Below are 22,700 nucleotides of genomic sequence, written 5' to 3' on the forward strand. Positions count from 1 at the left end.
TTAAAATGCACAATGTAGAATTATACTTTCTATTTGCAAATATTAAATAAACTTACTATTTATTATTTCAAATAAATCGATATCTCGATTATTTCCAAATAACGTTCCGTAAACTTTGTATTCTCGTTTCAAATAATCCGTCCAGATATAGTAGAGGTTACAAAATTTAATTCGCGTTGGTTACAGTGTAGTTACAGCGAGAAATGGCTTCTCGAGCTTGCATCGGGAAATGTTTCGGAAAGAAACTATCACGATTGCGTAGCACGAGATATTAATATTCGAAACCACTCGTAATAATTACGAAATAAATGCGTCGTTTGATCGCGATCGAGGGGCGAACGCTGCCCCAGCTTGGGGGAGCGTTTCCAGGAGGGTTGGCCTCCGTTACAGGTGCATCGTTTCGCGGTAAATCTTTCGCGTGGGCGTGTTACAAGTATTGGCGGTACTTAACGAGCTCCCATCGTCCCTTTACGGGATTCGTTTGAAATTCCCAAAAGGCTCGAACTTTCGAGGCGTGTCGCGACGCACGTCGAACTTCGTACTTTTCGAAACGCTCGAGCTTTCGGGGCTTAGGAACTGCACTGAAATGCGGTCGAGCATCTCCGACGAGAGTTCCGCGAATTAATTCGTCCGTGCGACGCTGGCTCGTCGAATCCTTCGTTTCTTCTTTTTTTTTTTCTATTTTTTTTCATCCCTCCCCCAACGTTCTTTCACGTTCCGCCAATTGACTTTGCTCTCTCGTTTCCTTGCCGTTCCTTTTTCCCTCCCTGCGGTCTTCTGTTTTCTTTCGCCTCTCGATTCGTCCGAGCGATTTTTCGTATTAATTTTGTAGCGCTACAAACGCCAGTAGTTGAGATATTTCTTAAACTAGAGAGCTACACTTTCGTCGTTTTCGTTTCGATTGCGTCGAACGCGGGAGAATTATTTATTGCGATCTTAAAAAGAAACAAAAAAAAAAGTAAAAAAAAAAACAATTCTACTTCGAACCTTCTCTTCGCGCACATCAAATCCTGCTATTTTTTTCCCCAGATAAATCAACAGAAATTCAATATCGAAAGGAGACGGCATCCCACCGAGCAAGCAAAGGTAATTGTAAAAAAAGAAACCTTTCGTTGCACGAATTTCAATCTTCTGTTTCACTTTAAAGAACGAACGACTTCTTAATCGACGAGGTCTTTTGCACTTTTTTACCCCCTCCCCCTCTCCGGCAGACATTGATTCCCTTTTAATGCCTAACCGCGGCCTGGCCACATTTTCGCGTCGCGACCGTTGCGTTAATGGCGCGTTATTAGCGGCGAAGATAGCGGCGCGCGGGAACGAATGGTTATGAAGTGTGTTCGTGTTTAGAAGGGGAGCCCACGGTGCATTTTGCTGGAAATAATAGCTGCATAAATCTCGAGCGAATTTCGTGAGTAACCTTGCTCAGAGCAACTGGATGCCTGCCAGAACAACGCAGACAAGAATGAATATTGGCCCGGCAGCTTTCCCTTGAATAAAGAATGCCCCCTAAGTGTGCACGTATAACCCGGATACGTCTTCCGAAACATTCTTTCTACCTCCTCGTTCGCTTCGTTTCCGCTACACGGATGAATTTCTAACCGCGAGCGTATCGAATCCGCGATCTAATCGTTGAAAAAATTGATTAGGGTAGTTCCGAAATGAAATAGACAAAATTAAAATTGAATATTTGATTGGTGATCTCGCGAAAAGAAAATTCTATCCTCACGAGTGTCACGTTAAAAAAATTGATTAGGTTAATTCCGCAAAGAAAAAGACAAAATTGAAATTGAATCATTAATTGGTGATCTCGCGAAAAGAAGTCTTTAAAGGAGACAAATAGATGCTCGGAATTATTGTGCTGAATATTGCGAGATAGAGTAATTCTGATTAGTTGGAGTATTTCTGATCGCCTTGTATACTGATTAGTATTATGTTTGGCAGGGTATTAATAAAAAAAGACAACTTTAATGAAAAATTCTTCAAAATTTAAGAAACGCCACAAGTAAAACCAAAATAAAAATGGAGTGGATAATTCCTTAAAGTGGGTAGTTTACTCTGAATTTCGGCTGGAGCTGAGAATCTACTTGAAGAAGTTCATTCAAATATAACTGAACGCGTTAAAAGGCAGAAAAAAAACGAGAATAAATGGTACTCCAAATATTGTTGAGAAAGTTAAATTTTCCTGTACAATGAAGATCTGAGCAACTAAATAATATGTAGGATGTATTTTATGATAGAAAACCTCTTGTTGATTATAATGGATTTATTCAAAAGTAAGTTTCATTTTTCTCAAGAATATACTATTTCATATGTAACAGTGTACTATTTCGTATGCACAACTAAGTATCATACTTTTTGATGTGTTTAGTAATTTGATGTAATCATGACAGTGATATGAAAACTATATTCGTTGACTACAAACAAATTTTAACTTTTTAAATACGTCTGAAAGTATTTTGAAATAAATTTGAATCTACTGTGGTATTTTTATAGTAGCAGTAATATTTTTAATATCACTGCAACATAGAGCATATTACGAGTTATCAGGCGATCATAAATACCCCCTAGACGGAATTACTCTACTTTGGTACAGTCTAAACATTTGGCTCCATCCGTTAATGAGAAAGCAGTCGATAAAGTTTGCAAAAATTGTGTAAAAATTGATTACATAAACGTTACCATCTCGGTGTCTTTTTAATTCTCAATAGTCCCCATTTGCATATAACTATTCCAACATTGTATGTTCTTTCATGTTACTTGCAAGAGCTTTCAAAAATATTTTTTTAATCCCCAGACATGCTTTTCAATTTCCCCCTGCATGGTTCGAGGAAAGTTCCTTCGCAGTACAGTTGCCGTATGATCATGTGTTCGTATGTTGTTAGTAGATTACTGTGCTGTGAAGGTACTTTCCTAATATTCTGTTCGATCGATCTCACGATTGCCAGAATTTTGGTTTATTTTGTTCTTTAGAAAGTCAAACTTAATTGTGACCTATGCTCCATCTTGCATTTTCCCTAAGCAACACGTAGACGAGACGATGGTGTATCCAAACTTACACGTTTCTGTTTAACTTAATACGTTACATAGCCATTTGGAGTGTTAGACATAGAGAGATTTGAAACATGCAGCTTGAATCATTCATTTGGCTTTATTACATTTATAATAAATTGTAGCTGCAAAATGTACATTGGAATAAATCAAAGCAGTTGACGAAATTTATTACAAACATTTGTTGTAGTTTTTAAGCAATGCTGACAATTTGAGAGGTTCTGGGCAGAAATGATGTATCATCCTAAAATACCACAAAAAATTATAGAAATATTGGAACTAAGCATTTACGAAAAGTACAAAATACAGATACTTCCAAACTAAAATCAAATCATTAATAAAACAAGTAAGAAAGAATAGATTTGGCTAAAAAATATATAAATATTCTGAGATAATTATTAATTAAATTTATTACTCCAATTTTAAAGATTGTTGGAGGATCTTTAATGGTATGGGAATGTTTCGCATGGAAAGAGATTGATAATTTAGTGCCTTGATATAATAAATGAAAATTATAGAAGAATCAATATTAAAAATGCATCGTAAGAAAGGAGATTTTAATATGAAACCACTTGAATGACTACGGCAGAACGTGAAGTTGAATCGAGAATTTATGAAGCATATTAGATGCGAGGTTCCATCGAATGAGCCATATGTCAGAATAGAAAAGATCAATAATCAATCTTGAAACGAGCATCTATTTATCTAATGTCTCGATCCATTTGTCAGAGTCATTTATAGAATAAACAAGACTCAATTTATAGTCAAAGATCACGAATAAATAGGTTAAAAAAAAAAGATGTAAAAAGAAGATTACTTCATAAATATGTAATATTAAATATTGATCATAAATTAATAATAATATTAGATATTTACATATCCTTTACAACGTGTTCATGATCGCTTAATTTTGTCTCTTTTCAATCGGTCTGTTCCTTGATCAAACACAATTTATTTGTATAATAATATTAACATTGATTTTAATTACCAATTAAATATTCTACGCATCATAAAGCTATGACACAAATAAAATTTGATTTTCCACCAGTAATTTCGGTCAAACTTGAACTATTACAACCCATTTACACGATAGGGGTTGTTGATCGATTCTCTAAAATAAACATATATCGAATATACCGTTCGAATAAACGATCAATAATATCTGAAGATGAATGATTTCACAGTACATAAAGACAGTAGAAAATGATTTCTTGGGCGTTCAGTTTCTTCTAGAAGAAATTTATAAAAATTTCCAAAATGTTCTGTTCGATTAAATTTCAACTTAAATTTCATCGAGATCGTGTCCAGTTAGCCTAGCGACCCCAAAAACTATGAATTCGACAATAATATCAGTCATTTTCGACTATTTCTCACCCCCATCCCTAGAGGAACTAGGGGCGTTTCATCCCCACGGTATTGTTTCCAAATAGTAAGTCATATGGGTACCAAATTTTTATAAATTTGTGTACGTAGATAAATCAAATATAAAACATTCAATTCTGTGAAGGTATTTAGTAAAAATAAGGGTAACTATTTATTCCGACAATTTTATCGATCTCCTTTCTCAGCAGTCTTCTTCACAAATCGATTATAATATTTTCAACATATGTACATAATATCACAATCATTACCTTGCAATTCATTAAAAAAAAAACCGATTTACCATAGCATAAATGCAAAACTTGTACACGCCACAATCGGTGAAAAAATCACGTAAATGGGCTGTAAGGGTCTCCTTAGCGAGTTTTATTTTCTACTGTACAGGGAAACCCGGGGATTTTCCAAAATTTCCGGCTGCACGCTCCTCCCTTAATTAATCAAGTATTCATCGACACTTCGTACAGAATTCCCTGTGAACGCTTTAGCGGTTTCCCGTTCCACGGTTCTCTAGCTTCTCGAGCCGCCAGACAATTATCATCCTTGCGCTCATCCTCGAATCCTTCGCTCCGACACGGTTGCGCAATGGCGGGCGCCGTCAGGGAGCCGTTGTAGTCAGGTGCATTAAGAGGGTCCTTAAAGTGTCTTTCGCAGTTACCGGTTAACCAACGAAGCGTAGCGCGAATGGCCACTAAATCGTCAAGTTTCTCTCTAATTACAAGCGTCACGGCGAATGTATTGTCGCTGGTTGCTCGAATCGACGTCGTCCTCCAGGACGTTCGAACGATCGGGACGTCCCCAGCGTGCCCAGAGATATTTTCAGCTCGTCTCTAATTCGTTACCTCATTGACTCGGCGCATTGGCCGAGCAGACAATTACGCGGATGCAGGGAAAAGGTTTTAGGCGCGCTCCAGGAAGCGGCTGCGCTCGGTTGATTCAATTAACGGGAGATTAGCCTAGTCGCATTTCCCTCGATCCTCCTCGCGCAGCTGTTCTGCGTACTCCGCGAGAAGAGTCGGAGGTCGTTAAATCTGCATTTCCGTCTTCGAAGTTCCGAGGACTAGCCTCCGAGAAAGGATCGAGAATCTTATCTAGTCCAGGGTTTCTACAGGATGTTCAATAATTTCAATTTAAGTGAAGATTTTTAACTTTCATCGAATGAAAGATGAGGAGACTCCTATGAAAACGAATCTTATTTCAAGTTGATATCGTAGTTGGTTTCAGAGAAAAAATACTAGTATGCAGATATCCTGTATATAAACTCAAATTCATTTTCAATTGAATAAACAATTTGTAATTCGATTGTATCGCACACCAGTCGTATAATAGATAGGAAGTGATGAAACTTCTTTAGGTATATAGTGTCGAGGTAGATATCAAAATAAACATAGAAGATAGTATAAATTATATTAGTTGTTATGTTCATCGTATGGAGGATGAAACGCCTTTTAAAACGAGCGTTCATTCAAGTCAATAGCATAATTAGTTACAGAGATATAACGATTTTTGTTTCAAGTCGATCGCGTGGTTAGTTTCAGAGATATAAGCTTTTGAAGTGTTTGTTTACTTTTCTTTGTTGACGTCGCGAGGTCAATGAACTTTCACTCGGTCACGTTTCTCACGACTCACGTGCGAGACAGAGAGATCTGACGTGCTAGACGAAGACAGAGATAGTAGAATTTAAAAAATGACCCCTTCATTTAAATTACGATATCTTGAAAACGGGAAGTGATATCGACATAATTCAAAAACCATTTTAAAGAGGAAGCTTCGCTGCTTCTATTAATAGCCAACTATGTAGAAAACACTAGTAGTTTTGCAACTGTGCGCGTATAAACTTTGACTATTTTTAATACGCGTTGTTAGACTATTCTAAGGCAGTGAACACTGAAGATTCTCTCCTTTTTATGTCAAATCTTGACTAGTTTCAATAAAATATCCGTAATAATTAATAATGTTAATAATATCGATTCACAGCAGAAGAGAGCATATTATCATACACCCCGAAATGAGACAAATAATTCCATGTAAAATTTTATTCCACCAATTCGAGACAAGTTTAATCCATTAGTAACAAATGCAAATTTTAGATTCGTTCGTAAACTACTTTTTACCCGCGTAAATATGAAAAATTTGGTAATGGATTCTAATACTCGCATGAATGTGTTTTTAAATAAATACACTCTTTAAACATCTAAGAAAGAAATGTTCGGTATTTCAAATTCAAAATCGTTCGAGATTAATTAATTTAGTTAAATCGACGGTAGCTATCAAGCGACTGACAATTAATTTAATAGCGTTTGAACTGTCAAATTCATGAAATTTATTCGTAGCACTACAATATCTATGAAACATTCCAGCATTAAATAATTGGAATAATTCGTCCTAGGCGCTGGATTCTGCTGGTTTATCCACACGCTGATCTCGCTGGAATCACATTATCGCGCTGCTATGTACGAAGAAGCTCATGGTTTCGTGGATTAGTTTAATCATTGTTACTCCATAACTGCGAGTTACAGGGAAGCGGAGTTCGATAATTGACAGGGGGACTGGAATTCAGTTAAGTGCGATCGGTCTTTCGAGTGATTAAACATTTGGTAGACTTCCGTTGTGTATGAAAGTAACATCAGCGTATGGCTCGTTCAGCAGTTAATTAATATTTAATTATATACGAATCAATATTTCACGCTGTGTGAATTAATTACGACGTTGAAAAGCAAAGGCCTTCGAACATTTTGCAGTATATAATACACGTCATGCATCAATTAAAACAAATGTAAATTTAGCATTCAGAAATTCAACAGAAATTTCTTTCTACATAGTGCAGAAAAAATATTGTAATAAATAAATCGACATTCGTCGTGAAGAAGAAGAGAACGAAATCTATGTTGCAAAGATTGCAACGTTGGTTTCTACATTCTATAATTGAAAATGTAACACACAGAATTAAATTTGTAACCGTGTTGCAGTTATTTAACTTTCGTTGGAGTAATTTGTAACGTATGTAATTCTGAACGCTTTTCTTTATTTTTAACTGATACCACATGCATTTTGTTGCAATGTTTCCATGTAATATTATTTTATAGTGATATTCAGTTATAGAATAATAGAGTTTGTAATAAAATTAACCTGAGGTAAAATATATTTGACGATTCTGCGTCTCGAAGGGCATCGTTTAAAATATGAAACGAAAGATTAATAAGAATATGTCTTCGCGAGTACGATCATCGGGGAAGATTCTTATCCGAGACTGAGAAATACGTCAGGTAAATCTTCGTAATTGAAGGCTGTGCTTATTACTGTAATTTGACGCTAATGGATGATTGTCACACGCGACTAATTTCGTTTAGGAATGTTCGAAATCTGTAGTACGTCTCCGTTTGGCACCTTTGTCTCTTTACCTGACCAATTAATCGAGGTATTCCCCAAGGTTGAATACATCGTCTTCTTCCCGTATCAAACGGACGCGCGTCATCATTAATTCCTACTGTCGATCTCGCCATCTCTCGAGTACAGGAATACGTGAAATATTAAAAATTATTATTCCATTTAACCATCTACCCGTTCCGTCGTCGAATAACGGCAACTGGATAACGATAAAGAATAATTAGTTTAGTTAGAATAATCGGACTCCGATTTCCGATACCTGACCAGTATTTCGGTTACCAGTCGAACGGTCGATATTCACAGTTCATGAATATTTATAAAAAATTAAGGTCATCGGCAGCCACGAGGGATCGAAGCTTCGCGAGAAATTCTCGTAGGATTGCAACGAAATGAAAGAAAACGGCGAAACGATTGAAAATTGTGTGTTGAGGGTGGTATTTCATCCCCTGTGTACAACTCGTGGTACTATAATTATCGCCATATTTACGTCGGTCATCGTTGTATAAATAATACAGTCGAGACTCCTATTCAATCCTTTGGTACGATTATTTATTTCAAAACACGAGCCCGGACGTTCTGTATATTTTAATGATTCCCCCGTTCAAATGGAAACGTACGACTTGCAATAAAAGCGAATGAAAATGTAATTCGAATATATTTCTATTGCAAGATACTTCGGCTAAAAAATATGAGCGAGAAAAGCTTTCAACAATTTGCTTAATTCCGTGAAATAAAGAGTAAAAATAGATTGAAACAAGCGAAAAAGAAAAGATAGAGTGTGAGAATAGTGTTCTGAATCGAATATATCTACTAAACGGAGGATGATAGTGGAGCTCCAAATTGATAAATTATTTCAAAATTGTTGCGCGTCAAATTTCCGAATTTTCCGTTTGACAAAATCGAGACACGCCCGCCGCAGTCGATTGCTAATTGGCACGTGCAATCAAATTCGCTTAGCGGTTGTAATTTATCGTCATAATAATTACATCGTGTCGAAGAAAGGAGAGTGAAAATCAGAGAACGAGCCAGGATTGGTCGATTCGATCGAGAACGACGATGTCGCTCCAATTGACAAACCGCGAACCTGCGTGCATTATTATGACGATAACGATGACGTTAGTGCGTTCGTTATAACCGACGACTGCATTGCAATAAGCTTACGATGAATATTCAGCGACGCCCGTCGCTTCGTAGTCGTGATTCAGCGTTTGTTCTAGATGACGTGGTTACTTACACCGCGTATCTTCAATTACTACCCTTTGCAACCCTAATTATATTTGACTATTGTGAAAACTATACGATTTGGACCATCTATGAACAAATCGAACGCGTCGTATTACCTTTCAGTAGCGTTTTAACCTCTTCACGCCCTTGGCCACATATGTGGACGTTCAGTTTTTTTTTTTTTATAATTATAGTTACTGTCAATAATAAATAAAAAAAAAAAATTCGTCCCTGAAGAGGTTAATATTTTCTAATGCAATAGGAAAGCTGCGTAAATTTTTTTATTGAATACTCGAACCTAAACACGGAGTGTCTCAGAATTACGAGAGAAGTCGAAACGTGCGAAATTGTCGAAGGGGACAATAAATCGAAAAGTCCTTTGGAATTTTGCAATCTGGAGCCTCGTTTTCGAGATATCGGCAGTTGAAATTCATAGGTTTGATTTCCAGGGGCGCGTTGTTTAAATCCCAATCAGCGGAGCGCGATAGTGGTGGTATAATTCAAGAGTTTCAGTCCCATTCGTGACAGAGACGTCGATCTCGATGCCAAAAATTTTTACGCCAGCGTCGTAAAGTAGGTACGTAAACCCGCGGAAAGTTTAGGCGGGTCGATGACGCGGAGAAACTTTTTCATTTGTTTCGCACGCCCTTGCAAAACATTCATAAATATTCATTTATGTATTTGTTACACTGCGGAGAAACCGAGTGCTTTAAATTTCCCGCAGAGCAATGTTTCACTGTTTTCACTGAGTTTTGATACATCCGTGTTGTTAAAAATTCGCGTTCTCTTTTTCCACAATTGATAAATTGTAAAAATTACTGTAGAATTATCTGTTAATCGTGCACAAATATTTTAGTATCAGTTATACTAGCTCGGTTATTAAGAATGTTTAGAAATATTCAATCGTTATTGACCATAATACATATTGTAATACCGGAGGAGATTAGAACTATTGAGCAGAGTGTGATTTAAAAAAAAAATAAATCCAAAAAGAGGTATTAAATTTAAAAAAAATAATCTTACCGCAACTTTTTCAATAGTTCGCTGCATTCTTGCGATGCTATCCATTCTTTCGATTGTTTCTAGTCATGTTCCATATCGATTCCGTTGTTTTTAACTCCTCGAAAATGACAGTTTATCGTGACATCGAACGGTTCCAGGAGTCTGCCAACAACGAGGACCGTCATTCTCGTAGAATTGAGTCGATTTGCGACTCTGGCCGGCTTTATTCTAGATTGGAAAAGTGTCACGATTATTCCTCGCTTCCCAGTCATCCCAACAACTGCGGAATCAATATGAAACGTGACTACAAAACACGGAGAGAAACAAGGGAGAAAACATATAAAAAAACCATCGGATTTAGCGAAGAATTGAAAAAGTTATGCCAGATCATATATTGGTTACAGAACTTCCGAACCACCTTGCAATTTTTCTATATCTTTCTTGGTCTTCCAAAAAATAATAAATGAAAGTACCAAAACACTTACTGTTTTGAAAAAATCGTTCAAGAAAAACTGTTCCATACAAAATTTCTACAAGTATCGGTTCTTCAATATATACAGGGTGTTCGGGCACCAGTGGGAAAAATTTTAATGAGAGATTATAGAGGCCAAAATAAGACGAAAATCAAGAATATCAATTTCTTGATTGAGGCTTCGTTAAAAAGTTGTAGAAACATTTCCGGCCATGCAGTATATTTTCGGTAAAGAATTATTTTCTCGAAAGTACGAAGGATTTTTTGGGTATGTGTATTCACCAAAAATGATTGCAATTGATCCCCGCAACCAACAATAATTTTTCCAGAACCATTTGAAATTTTTTAATTCTATCGAAAAATTTGCCCAAATTCAGGAATTTTTTTCTCGAAAGTGCGTAGGATTTCGGAGGTATGTCTATTCACCATAAATAATTGTAATTGACCCCTGCAATAGAAAATAATTTTTCCAGAATGATTTGAAACTTTTCAATTTTCAGGGTAACAGACAGTTATGGTCAGACATTATATTTTCAGTAATGAATTTTTTTCTCGAAAATGCGTAGGATTTGGGCGACATGTCTAATTGACTTCTGCAAACGAAAATAATTTTTTTAGAACGATTTGAAATTTTCTTTTTCGTCGAAAAATTAAGGCACCTACCCTTGTCGACTTTTGTTAAAATTTTGTTTTTCATTTTTAATAATTTTGTTTGACGCCCTACAGAAAAGTTGTCTAACACTTCTTTGTAGGTATCCATGAACTCCTGTTCCCCCAAAAATTTCAATGAAATATATTCACTATTGTAGGAATTTTGACTGTTTGAAAATTGGACCATTTTTATGGGATTTTACTCATTTTCCGGGGTCAAGGACCAACTTTTCGAATATTTTTGCGATTTATACATATTCTCTACCAAAATACGCGTAGTTTGCTTTTTGAAACATTGAAATCGTCCAATCCGTACAGGAGTTATGATGTTTTAAACATACGCATGAAATTTAAGGGAAAAATGTCATGTATGGTCAGACATTAGATTTTCGGTAAGGAATTTTTTTCTCGAAAGTGAATAGGAATTCGGGGGTATGTAGATTCACCAAAAATTGTTATAATTAACCCCCGCAACTGAAAATAATTTTTTTAGAACGATTTGAAAGTTTTTAATTTCGCCGAAAAATTTCAGCACCTACTCGAATTTTTTTCTCGAAAATGCGTAGGATTTCGGGGGTATGTCTATTCACCAAAAATGATTATAATTGACCCCTTCAACCAAAAATAATTTTTTCGTGAATGATTAGAAATTTTTGTATAATTTTTTAAAAAAGTCTCAATCAACAAAGTGATATTCTTGATTTTCGTCTTATTTTGGCCTCTAGAATCTCCCATTGAAATTTTTCCCAAAGATGAACACCCTGTATATATATTGAATATATATATTCATATATTGGTAACAGGACTTCCGAACCACCTTGCAATTTTTGCATATCTTTCTTGTTTCTCCAAAGAATAATAAACCAAAGTACTCAAATACTTACTTAGTTCCACAAAAAATTTCTACAAGCATCTTCCATTGTAAATATTCTGAGCCACCGTTCTACATGGAGTCGCGTTACTCTTTTAAACCGATTATCAAAAATCTCCCGGCATCGTTGTAATAAGCATCTTGCCTCCTCCTCCGGAAGTAACGGAATTACGAGATTCATCGCGCGTAAAATCCCCCGGAATCCATCGGAGCCCCGAGTTTGAGCGACTCGAAATTTCGTTAAACTCGGCCATAACCCGTGTTCCGCGGCTACGTGTACTCCGGCCTTAGAGAATCCGTCGGATAGAGAGGGTGGCGTGTGCGGGAGGCGGCTGGAAACGGAAGCAGCGTTCGCGTAAATGCTTCTCCGCTCGCCGGAACGTCGTTGGCGCGTTACAGGCCGCGAGACTGCGGCGATCCATCGCAAACTCAATTTTCGAAACATCCTAAAGCGACGAAAGGTTCTCGGGTGTCCCCCGGATGTGTCAGGCTCGGTGTGCGTGAACCCGTCGACGACCCGTTAACGACAACATCCGACTTCGTCCGTGAACCGTTTCGCGCGGTGACGTTATGTGGAAGAGAATGCAAACGCTGTATGTCAACATAATTGGATACCGTAGGGACGGGCAACGTGGCGAGAGAAAGGGGCGATTGCTATTAGTAACGTGTGCTCGCGTCGCGTAGGATCGTGTTGCGTGGGTATCGCAACGGGACGCGACCAGCACTATTTTCAGCAAGATGGCATATCATCGATCGCCACTAAATTATTTCGAGCGGCCTACCTATAGAACGTGGCCCGAGAAAACTGACCTACATCTTCCTTTTCCAGGCTCGTGAACCGTCCCGCGTCCCTCTCGACCGCCGCTTTTCCCGTGTTCCTTTCTTTAAGTAGAGTCGCCACGGATATGGTCGGACGCGAGGGTAAAAGCTACTCCGACCCTGAGACGCGTCGCGGATCGACGTTTCTGCGATCTAGTTCCGCGTCTTGTAGATCCTTTCTAGGTTCCACGATTCATTTTATGGTCGTTGAATTTCTTTTATGGGTGGAAAAAATATGATTTCTGTTTAAATACAAAATTACGATACTAGGTTTTGAATTTAAAATGAAAAGAAATATTAATAGAGGCTGGACTGGTGCGAGGATTAAGGAAAATTTACTATTCAGAGGTATTTATTTCATTGGCTACTGTATACATATGTAGAAGAAAAAATGTTAATCGTAGTTAAACTGCGCTTTCAACCAAAACATGAATTTATTTTTAGAGAATATAACATTTTTTATCGTTACAAAATCTATTTCGTCAAGTTTGTTCAAAGTCTCTTTGAAGCAAAATTGCGACACTATATTTTTAATTAAACATGAAAGCAACGTAGAAGGTGTAAATGTTAAATACACACGAAATAAAAATCGAGGATTAACAGATGCGAAAATTAAGGAATATTTACTATTCAGAGATATTTATTTGATTGACTACTGTGTCTGCGTAAAAAAAGATGTTAAACGTGGTCAAACTACCTCAAAAATTGTCTAATAACATTCTTTATCGATACAGAATTTCGTTGAAATTCATTACAATGTTAAATAATTAATACAATTTTCAATTGGATTTAATCTCCCAAATACGTTTTATTGATTGCCATTTATTAGTCAGTATCTTAGGAATGTTTATACCTGAAAAAATCTCTCTTCATCGATCGAAATGTAGTATTTTGACATCATATAGAAATCAATAGTTTTCAAAACTAAACTAGAATAAAACAATTATATATTTTATAAGATGACATACATATAAATTAAGTATCCCAATGTTTCAGATTGTTTGACATTGAATAACAATTTTGAAAACTTATTTGGTCAGCTGTTCCCCAATTTGAATTTCATCAAGCACGTTTGACGTTTGTTGAGGCGAAAGTACCTGGAATTTGCCAGGGACGTTTCAAGTAGAAACGGATCACTGCTGGTCAGACAAGTTGAGCAATTGATTCCGGATATCTATCGACGTCCCGACGTTGCATATTCCACTATTGCTAGGTATACAAATATTCGATAACCGCCTACGGTCATACTCTCGTGTGTTTTTAGTTGTTTTATTAGCTCTCACGGAGAGGGCACCGTGCACAACTAGCTTAAAATGTAATCTACATTAGGATGCTGTATCAACATTATTTAACGTTTATTTACTTGCGTTTCGTGATGTTTGTCGAGTCGCCGACAAACGTTTTGATACCCGGGTAATATCCGCGAACACGAATTTAGTGATATTCCAGGGACGTAAGTCAATGTTATTGCGTTACAGTTAAATGTCGGCAACGAGCCAGCTCGCTAGCTTCGTCCGCGTTTCTCTTTTTCTTTCTCTGTTTACTTTTTCGTGGCTTATGGGTATTAGCATTATTTGCAGTCGACGTCGTCGTTGTTTATTCTTATTTTACTCGCTGCACTTGAGATCCGTAATTTGTTCTTCGTTAACAATTACTGATCGTATTTCTCTGATACTCCATTATCGTGTCATCTTCTTTTTAAGGACAGTTTACAACTGAATTATTATCTATTCTCTACATCTTAGTTCGTTTTCTTTCTTACATATTTGAGGTACTTTTCCCTTTTCTATCACTTATATAACTTTATTATTACAGGCAAAAACAGTTGGAAGGTTCTATTTGTTAAAACTTATCAATTTTGGTTATAAAAGTTTATTCGTTAAATGCAAAATGTAATTTGTATTAAACAAATGCATCGAAAGTAGCCTGTCTTTCGTTCGAAATTTGTATCCATTAAAGAAATTCACCCGTTTGTGGTTCGAAACCCACCAGTTATCTCGTTGTTTCTCTTTCGAGGCGGACGCTTTCCAGAAAGCTTAGAATCCATCGACAATTTCTTTACAGCTGGAAACGGCACGTGTCCCATCGTTCCCCGTCAACTGGTTGGCACGGCTCGATGGGACACGATTCCACGCTTTTATCACTTTCGCGCATGGTTGTTTGCTTAGACGATAGAACAACGGAGACAAACGCGTGACGTTCCTTTCGATATTTCTGAATGGGTCCCAATGGTCTTCGTTCGCATCGAGAGTGTTTCTCTCCAGGCGATAAAGTAGTTTCGCGAACATGCTCCTCGAACCTTGCTTTTCCACGTATACAATCCATAAGAAATTACAAATGGAACTGTCGCGTGTCGCTGAAAGCCAATCGCTTTACGTTTCTGCGCGATTTGGTTCGCAGGGACGGCGATACTCGAACTGGTAAAATCTTCCTTGCTAGAAAAATCAGTTAACAATGGTGAAAAATGGATGACTCCACGCGAGAAAAGGCGAAAATGTGGAATAAAATATTGTCGTAAAATGCTCCGTGATTCAAAATGATTTGTTCAGCTATGTCTACTCGTTATTTGATATTTCTACTTGCAGTGTACTGTGCAGAGATTGAATTTGTATTGACTTAACATAAAATTATCTAGTTTATTAATTATTTATTTTATTAAAGTGAACTTCAAATAACATTTGAACAATTATAAGCTGATTTATAATATAAGTTAGAAATGAATATAAATATGATAATTACTATTAATATATTCTGGGTTATTTCCAACGTTTAAAACAGTAAACTTTCTCGATAGGTACCTCTAAAACAATCGAAGTAGAACTTTTGTAATAACAGTTCTCATGTTACAAATATGTTATTTAATTATCATTAACATACATCTGTTATTTCTACGGTTTGAAATAGTTATGGAACTTTCTCAATAGCCCCCCGTTGAAACAATCGAAATGGAACTTTTATTATAAAAGTTCTCGCATTATAAATTCCGACGAGAACCGGTAAATAAAGTTGTTGAAAATGAAACTTCTCGATTGAATAAAATTTATAAGAGATGAGATTGAAGCTTCTCGTGTAACAGTCGTCAAAAAGTTCCTTCTCGTTTTTGTATCTGTACACTTTGGAAATATTGATTGGTTGTGTACTACGGATATAGAGCTTTACTTATTTTATGAAATTTGCCTTTGATAAAAGTTTTAACGTGAGTGTTTTCATGGAACATTTATTACAACTTCTAAAATATTTGTGTCACAATAATGGTTGTCAGAAAAGTTTTTCAAGGCAGAAGCTCTTTACCATGAAAGTGTCGCAAGAATAATAATATTTACATATTTTCATTCATGTTATTCAACTTTCGTAACAAATTAATTCGTTTCACGTAATAATGGGCATCTTGAAGTTATAATCTGTAATATTAATTTATGTGAAAATTAGTACTCGATAGAATATTTAAAATTAAGTTATACATTCTGTTCTTTGTTCTCTTTCAAAAATTATTCCAAACGATACGATTTTCGAAACCGTAAATGGTAGCAATTTCTGAGAACAAATAGGATTTACACATCGCTGGAAGAAATACGGTTTCGTAAATATTACATGACGATACAGAGGCGAGCAACCCGAAGTCGTCTCGAGACTCGCAGTCTGCCCATCCAGTCGGCGATAGAGTTAAGTGGCGCGATTTTTCAATTCTGAGAGTCTTTTCGTGTATTATTAAAATGCAACGTTGCGGAAGAGTTATGGACGCAATGAATATTCCCCTTATATAATGACTCTGAAAAATCCTTCCCCCCGGACGTGGGCACATTTTTTATGACCGCAATCTTTCGGCCACGAGCAACTAAATAATGCACAGTGGAAGTAACCATCCTCTTTTTATCCCCCTCCACCGCTCCCCTCTGCGCCCGCCACGTCCCTTATCGCATTATCGTTATCTGGCTAATTTTCCCAAAGTTTCAATTCCGCTACGATTTCCATCGCGAAATTCCCGCGAATTCGTTCCGCGGAAGTTCAACGTTTAAGCAAGGAAAGCGCGCCCCATGAATATTCCGACGGATTATAAACAATGGCCGGTCCAATGTTCCATTTTGGCCATGTGCATTTATCGTCCAGCTGATTGGGGAAATACGAGCATAAAAATACGAAACACCTTGGCGTATTTCTATATTTTGTATATTTAGAAAAAGAAAACCTGCAGAATGAGTGTACAGAATTTTGAATTCTAAAGAAATACGGCTTTTGTTGGATAAAATTAGACTTCTTCTATTTTCCATTCTCACGATTTTTGTCAATTTGAAGCTTATTTAATACTGTTACTCTCGTATGATTATAAAACAGTAGTATGAAATTTGCTGAGGAATATAATTTTATTTATTGCAATCTTCAGATAACTGTCGTGATTATAATATGTAATATTCGGATACTTTTTAACTTGAATATAAACTATATTATTTAATATTACTATAACTATTCAACATAAAAGAGCATGACAACGTGAATGTAAAACCATAAGTGACTATTCTCGACCAAAGTTCGATGCAAAGTGTCTGTCTGCTGTCCAAGTCGAACCCTCTCGATTCTTATCTACATATTCACTTCCCTGGTCCAAACACATATACACTTCTTACAAATAAAAATTTACTATTATTAGGGGTGAATATAAAACCAAGAGAATCGAAATTTAAAATTTTAAGTTTCTCGCGTTTCTTTCCTTCGTAAAAAGCAGATCGTTGTGTCTTTCCACGATACTTTCGAGGTGGAAAGGTTCGAGGAGCTCGAAAACTTGCATCGTTCCCTGCTTCGATTCCCCCTCCGGTGCCTGATTTAATGCCGAAAAAATGATCCCCGCGCAGTTGTCCACGGACGTTTCGTCGATGAGCCGTGGAGTTGGCCGCCTCGAAGTTTCGCACGGGGTTCCGCAATTCCATCCGATATTAAGAAACTTTCCATCGAAATGTCGAAATGAAGTCACGGGTACGGCGTAGCGGAGACAGAGTTCCGAGAGACCTCGAAAGCTCGATGGGGTAGGTCCAGGATGGAAGAAGAGGGCGGAACAGAGGGCCACGCGATGGAGACTGAGACGGAGGACGGGGATCATTAGTGTCCAGACAGATGAGGGGCAAAACAGGAGCCACTCCTTATCCAGATGGATGGCCCATATCCCTCCCGAGATGATACAGTTCGGACGCGGTATCAGGTGAAACGGTTTGCATTCGTCTAGCCCGCCGGTCACTGGATTGCGATCCTTGAACAATTTGCGAACGGCTGCGGATGCGGCGAACTGCCGCGGGATTAGCCAATAAGCCTAATGGAAGACGCTCGTTTCCTCTGACGGCGGAACGAACGTCAGCTCGACCTCCCTGATATATTCATGATCGCGGAATATCGGCTGATGCGCTTCCCCGAACTTGACGGAACAGTCATTCTCCGGCCAGGATTCGCGTTTAGGGCAGCATTTTGCTGTCGGACGCGTTTACCTATAAACTACGCTGTGTTTAAGCTTTTCAATTCCAGAGGAAAATTTTGAACGTTCTTCTAGACGATCTGGACGGTCAGTTTGTTTGCATTCCTTGGGAATTTTGTTTGTAAAACCCAAGTTTTTGCTCGTACAGCGAGCCCCATGAATATTTATGACCTCACTGTTTATTTACTAAAATCATTTGCTGTGTGGTAAATCTTGCACTTAACTTTTCATTGTAGATGGTATATAAAGGTTGTAGCAAATTTTAACAGAATCATTAATAAGTATTTGTACCATGGTCGGTGGTATTTTGTTATCGTTATGTTGTCGAAAGATGTCAGACACTACTCTAGAAGACAGTGTTGAATTAGACCACGAAGGGCTTCTGATATAAGGAAAATGATTATATACATTAAAATTACTATAATAAACCTGAAATGACAGAAATATTTAGAATTTTCATATCGGAAAAAATTAAGGGAAAATATACGATATTGGTCAGCCACAGTTTTAAGTAGTAAGAACTGCCACTAGTCAGGCAAGGAGTTGATTTCGATTATTGAGACGATATAGCTTAGAAATTTACAATTAAAAATATTTATTTAATTCTTGTATTTTGAAGGAAGATAGTATTTAAAATCAGTATAATAAACCGATAATACCATAAATATTTCGAATTTTTCATATCTAGAAAAAATTAAGGGAAAATATACGACATTGGTCAGCCACGCTTTCAAGTAGTAAGGAGTATAACGAGTCAGGCAAGGAGTGAATCGGTTTCGACTGTCTCTCGACGGTCGACATTAATTATTCTGCTATCGATAGGTTCATTTATAATCGATAAACATCTAATATGGAATGGATATATTCCTCCCCAGAAATCCTCATTGAAATTCCCTCGTCCCCACCTCTGCAAAGCTTTGGAAGACACGTCGAAGGTAGTAACTGCAATTGAAATTTAGTTCCTCAGTTTCTAAACCCCCATAAACTTGGAAGCTATCTAAATTCTGAATTTCCTATTCGAATTCTCTCTACCGAACGTTGAACCGGGCTCCCCCAGTATTTTGGAACTCGATTATAAATTTCTACAACCCCATGCACTTGAGCTTACGAAACTTTGACCTTCGATGCTTTCGACATCCAATTGCCCGTATCCAGACTTTTAATTCAACTTACAAATACATACAACTTGGAGTTTTTAAACTTCGATTTTCGACTCTTGGGCTTCCCAATCGTGCGTCTTTAGAGATTCTCTACGTACAAAATCTTCGCGATCTCAGTAATATTCTTTTTGGATAAGTTTTAAAGAGCTCTTTCATTACGCCGGGAACGCCGCTATCGACTTAAAAGAAATTTTACTGTCATAACTTTGGATCCAGAGTTTCGCAAAGTCGGGCCGGCCGGAGGATCCTCGGACGAAAATTAAATGTATAATTATGCATGATTCTTATTCATGGCGGCCGGGTATCTGCAACTTATATCTTATTAGCCGTTATTCGAGGAGCTTAAGGTAATCCTCTTTTCTTTCAATAAGTTTCCAGGAAATTTTCGGATTTCTTTCGGAGCCTGTTCGTTACGGGGCTGAATTCGCGTAACTTAAATTATAGCTCGCGCTATCCACTCCCCTCGGGGGAGGTGGGAAAGTTATCTGTTCTTCTCGAGAACGATTTAAAATGTATCCAACGGGCGTTACGGCTGCAAGTTGCGAAAGTTAACTGGAGCGCGGGTATAAATTATACGCCTTTCCCATTCGAACGAATCAAATCCTTCAGTTTCGAAACGCGCTCTGAATACAACTAATTCCGCGTCGAACGTTTCCGCTCCCGTGCCGCTGCTCGCGAAACTTTTTCTTCCCGTTCCGCGGAGCCAGGCATTTTCTGGAGTGCGATTTGTTGCGAGCTTCTAGAATTTCATTCCTCTTTGTACACGTCCCTCTCGCGTGCTTTTTTTACCCGGTTCTTTCGAGCATTTCTTCTTTTTCTTCTACTTCCATTATTGTATCACTCTTTGCTTCCCCCGCGTTGTTTTCACGCGCGCCTTTTCTCAACATTCCATTCTGTTTCTTCCCGTTCTCGCGAGCCAGACTCCGGAACCCTGTCGACGATAACTTATTTGTAAACGAGAGATCCCGATTTGAATTACAATTCACCGCGAATCGCGTGATTGTGTTTCAGTTTTGTAACTTGAGTTGTCACACTTGAAGATCCAGCTTCGATGCTGTGAGAAAATTATCAATCAGAGGAAACGTCAGATATCACGTAGAAAATACATTCAAAGAGAATCGAATTAATTTTTACTCTTATCTTGGAAAATTACTGTTATTAGAATGCCTCCTTCTTTTAAACGTGCAAAGGTTGCTATTAGATTGTGTAATAATTTTGTGTTTCTTTGTGAGAATATCAGGTACTGCAAATTTTGTATACAATTTATTTGCCATGTTTATAATAAAATTCTTCAGATTTATTTATTAAAAAATCCAGAAACGTGTATATTTATTTCTTCGATGTTCTTGAACGACTTCTCGCGGAGAGAATTTCTCATTACACGAAATCAAATGAAACAAGGTCAGATGGATACAGTGATTGCAATATTTTACCTGCAATAATTTTATCGCGAGGAATATCAATTTCCATATGGTTACTTTTACTTTATCTCAACGTGAACAGTATTTCTCGTCATCCCTCGAATATAATAAAGTGAAATAAATTATTAAAATATAGCCATCTAGGCGGACGTATTACACAGTCTGTTATTTTCGTCGCCAGCAGACCTCGAAGAAATAAATTTCTGGCGCGCGTAGCAGGAAATACGAGCGAAGACGGCTTAAAGGTTCGCTGCTCGCGCCAGGGGAGCCTGAAAACAGGAAGTCCGAATAGTTGGTACGGCCCTGGGCAACGAAGCGCGAGCAAGTTTCTCGAGTACAAGTTTCTCCGCCGATTCACGGGCCACGTGTTGCGGATATTCGACATCGATCTGACTTGCAGTCGCGAGATAAGACAAACGGAACTTGAATTCCGTTTTCTCTTTGATCAGAGCTATGATTCGAACTTCCATTCAATACCGGGCGACGTGCTCCTGTAAACGAAGCCCCTCTTTTACATCGAGCCGATCGCGGTTTAGGAATCGTTTCGATCCTGCGTTTCGCCTCTTGTCAAACTTCGACGGAAGACGAAAGTTATTCGGAATTTTACGTCGACGGCTGTTTGCAGACGCGTCTGAAACATGCAACGCTGTCAAGGAGCTCATAATTTTTTTATTAACCAGCCTCGAGCTGCAGAAAGTTCGATGGAGGAACGTCTTCTTTTGGAAATTTTATTTCCTGCGCCCGTGAAACTTCCTCGATCCGGCGTGTTTACGAAAATATTCATTATCGAGTGCTATTAATATACAATAAATTCATATTATCTGAATTCCTTTAAATCGATCTAAAATATTGAATTGTAATAAAAGAGCATTGATCGAAATGTTTAACACTTTGACTGCCACGTCACCCATATATGGGTGACACGATTTACCATTATGATACTAGAAAAATTCATTCTCAACTTAAGACATTGAGGGAAATAAATTTCGATGGAATTTATGAATTTTAACAAGGTTACGAAAATAAGCACCGAAACAAGTTTTAGGTTAGACAGGGTGTTCGGCTACCCCTTGGAAAAATTTTAATGGTAGATTCTAGAGGCCAAAATAAGAAGAAAATCAAGAATACTAATTTGTTGATTGAAGTTTCGTTAAAGAGTTATTAACGTTCAAAGTCCCGCCTGTAGAACGGCAATTTGTCCACGTACTTGAATTTTTTTCTCGAATGTGCGTAGAAATTCGAGGGTACGTGTATTGACCAAAAGTGATTGCAATTGACCCCTGCAACTGAAAATAATTTTTTCAGAACGATTTGAAATTTTTTTTTCGCCAAAAAATTTGGGCACCTACCCATTTCGTTTTTGATTTTTAATAATTTTGTTTAGTGCTATACAGAAAAGTTGTTCAATGCTTTTTTGTAGGTATCTATGGGCTCTACTTCAGAAAAAAATTTCAATGAAATATATTCACTATTGTAGGAGTTATGGCTCTTTAAAAATTGGACCATTTCTACGAGGTTTTTGTTAGTTTTCGTAGTGAAGGAGCAACTTTTCGTATATTTTTGGAATCTCTACATATTCTCCACTAAAATACGCGTTGTTTGCATTTTTAAACTTCAAAATCGTCCAATCCGTACAGGAGTAATGATGTTTTAAACATACGCATGAAATATAAGGGAAAATATGTGATGTATGGTCAGACATTAGATTTTCAGTAATGAATTTTTTTCTCGGAACTGCCAAAAATAATTTTTTCAGAATGATTTGAAATTTTTTAATAACTTTTTAATGAAGCCCCTGTCAAGAAAGTGA

General features: G+C 37.4%; 1 protein-coding gene across 1 annotated transcript in view; it reads left to right on the forward strand.

Annotated features, from left to right (window-relative positions):
- The window catches only part of LOC122400373 (dystrophin-like), a 702,582-nt gene that overhangs the window by 330,164 nt on the left and 349,718 nt on the right, over positions 1–22,700 (forward strand). Inside the window, exon 46 of the mRNA XM_043401810.1 lies at positions 1,030–1,086. Within this exon, the coding sequence (XP_043257745.1) occupies positions 1,030–1,086 (57 nt within the window). The remainder of the gene's footprint in view (positions 1–1,029; positions 1,087–22,700) is intronic.

Source organism: Colletes gigas, unplaced genomic scaffold (assembly GCF_013123115.1).
Source record: "Colletes gigas isolate AHSC1104 unplaced genomic scaffold, ASM1312311v1 Colletes_gigas_Sc00017, whole genome shotgun sequence".
Lineage (NCBI taxonomy): Eukaryota > Metazoa > Arthropoda > Insecta > Hymenoptera > Colletidae > Colletes > Colletes gigas.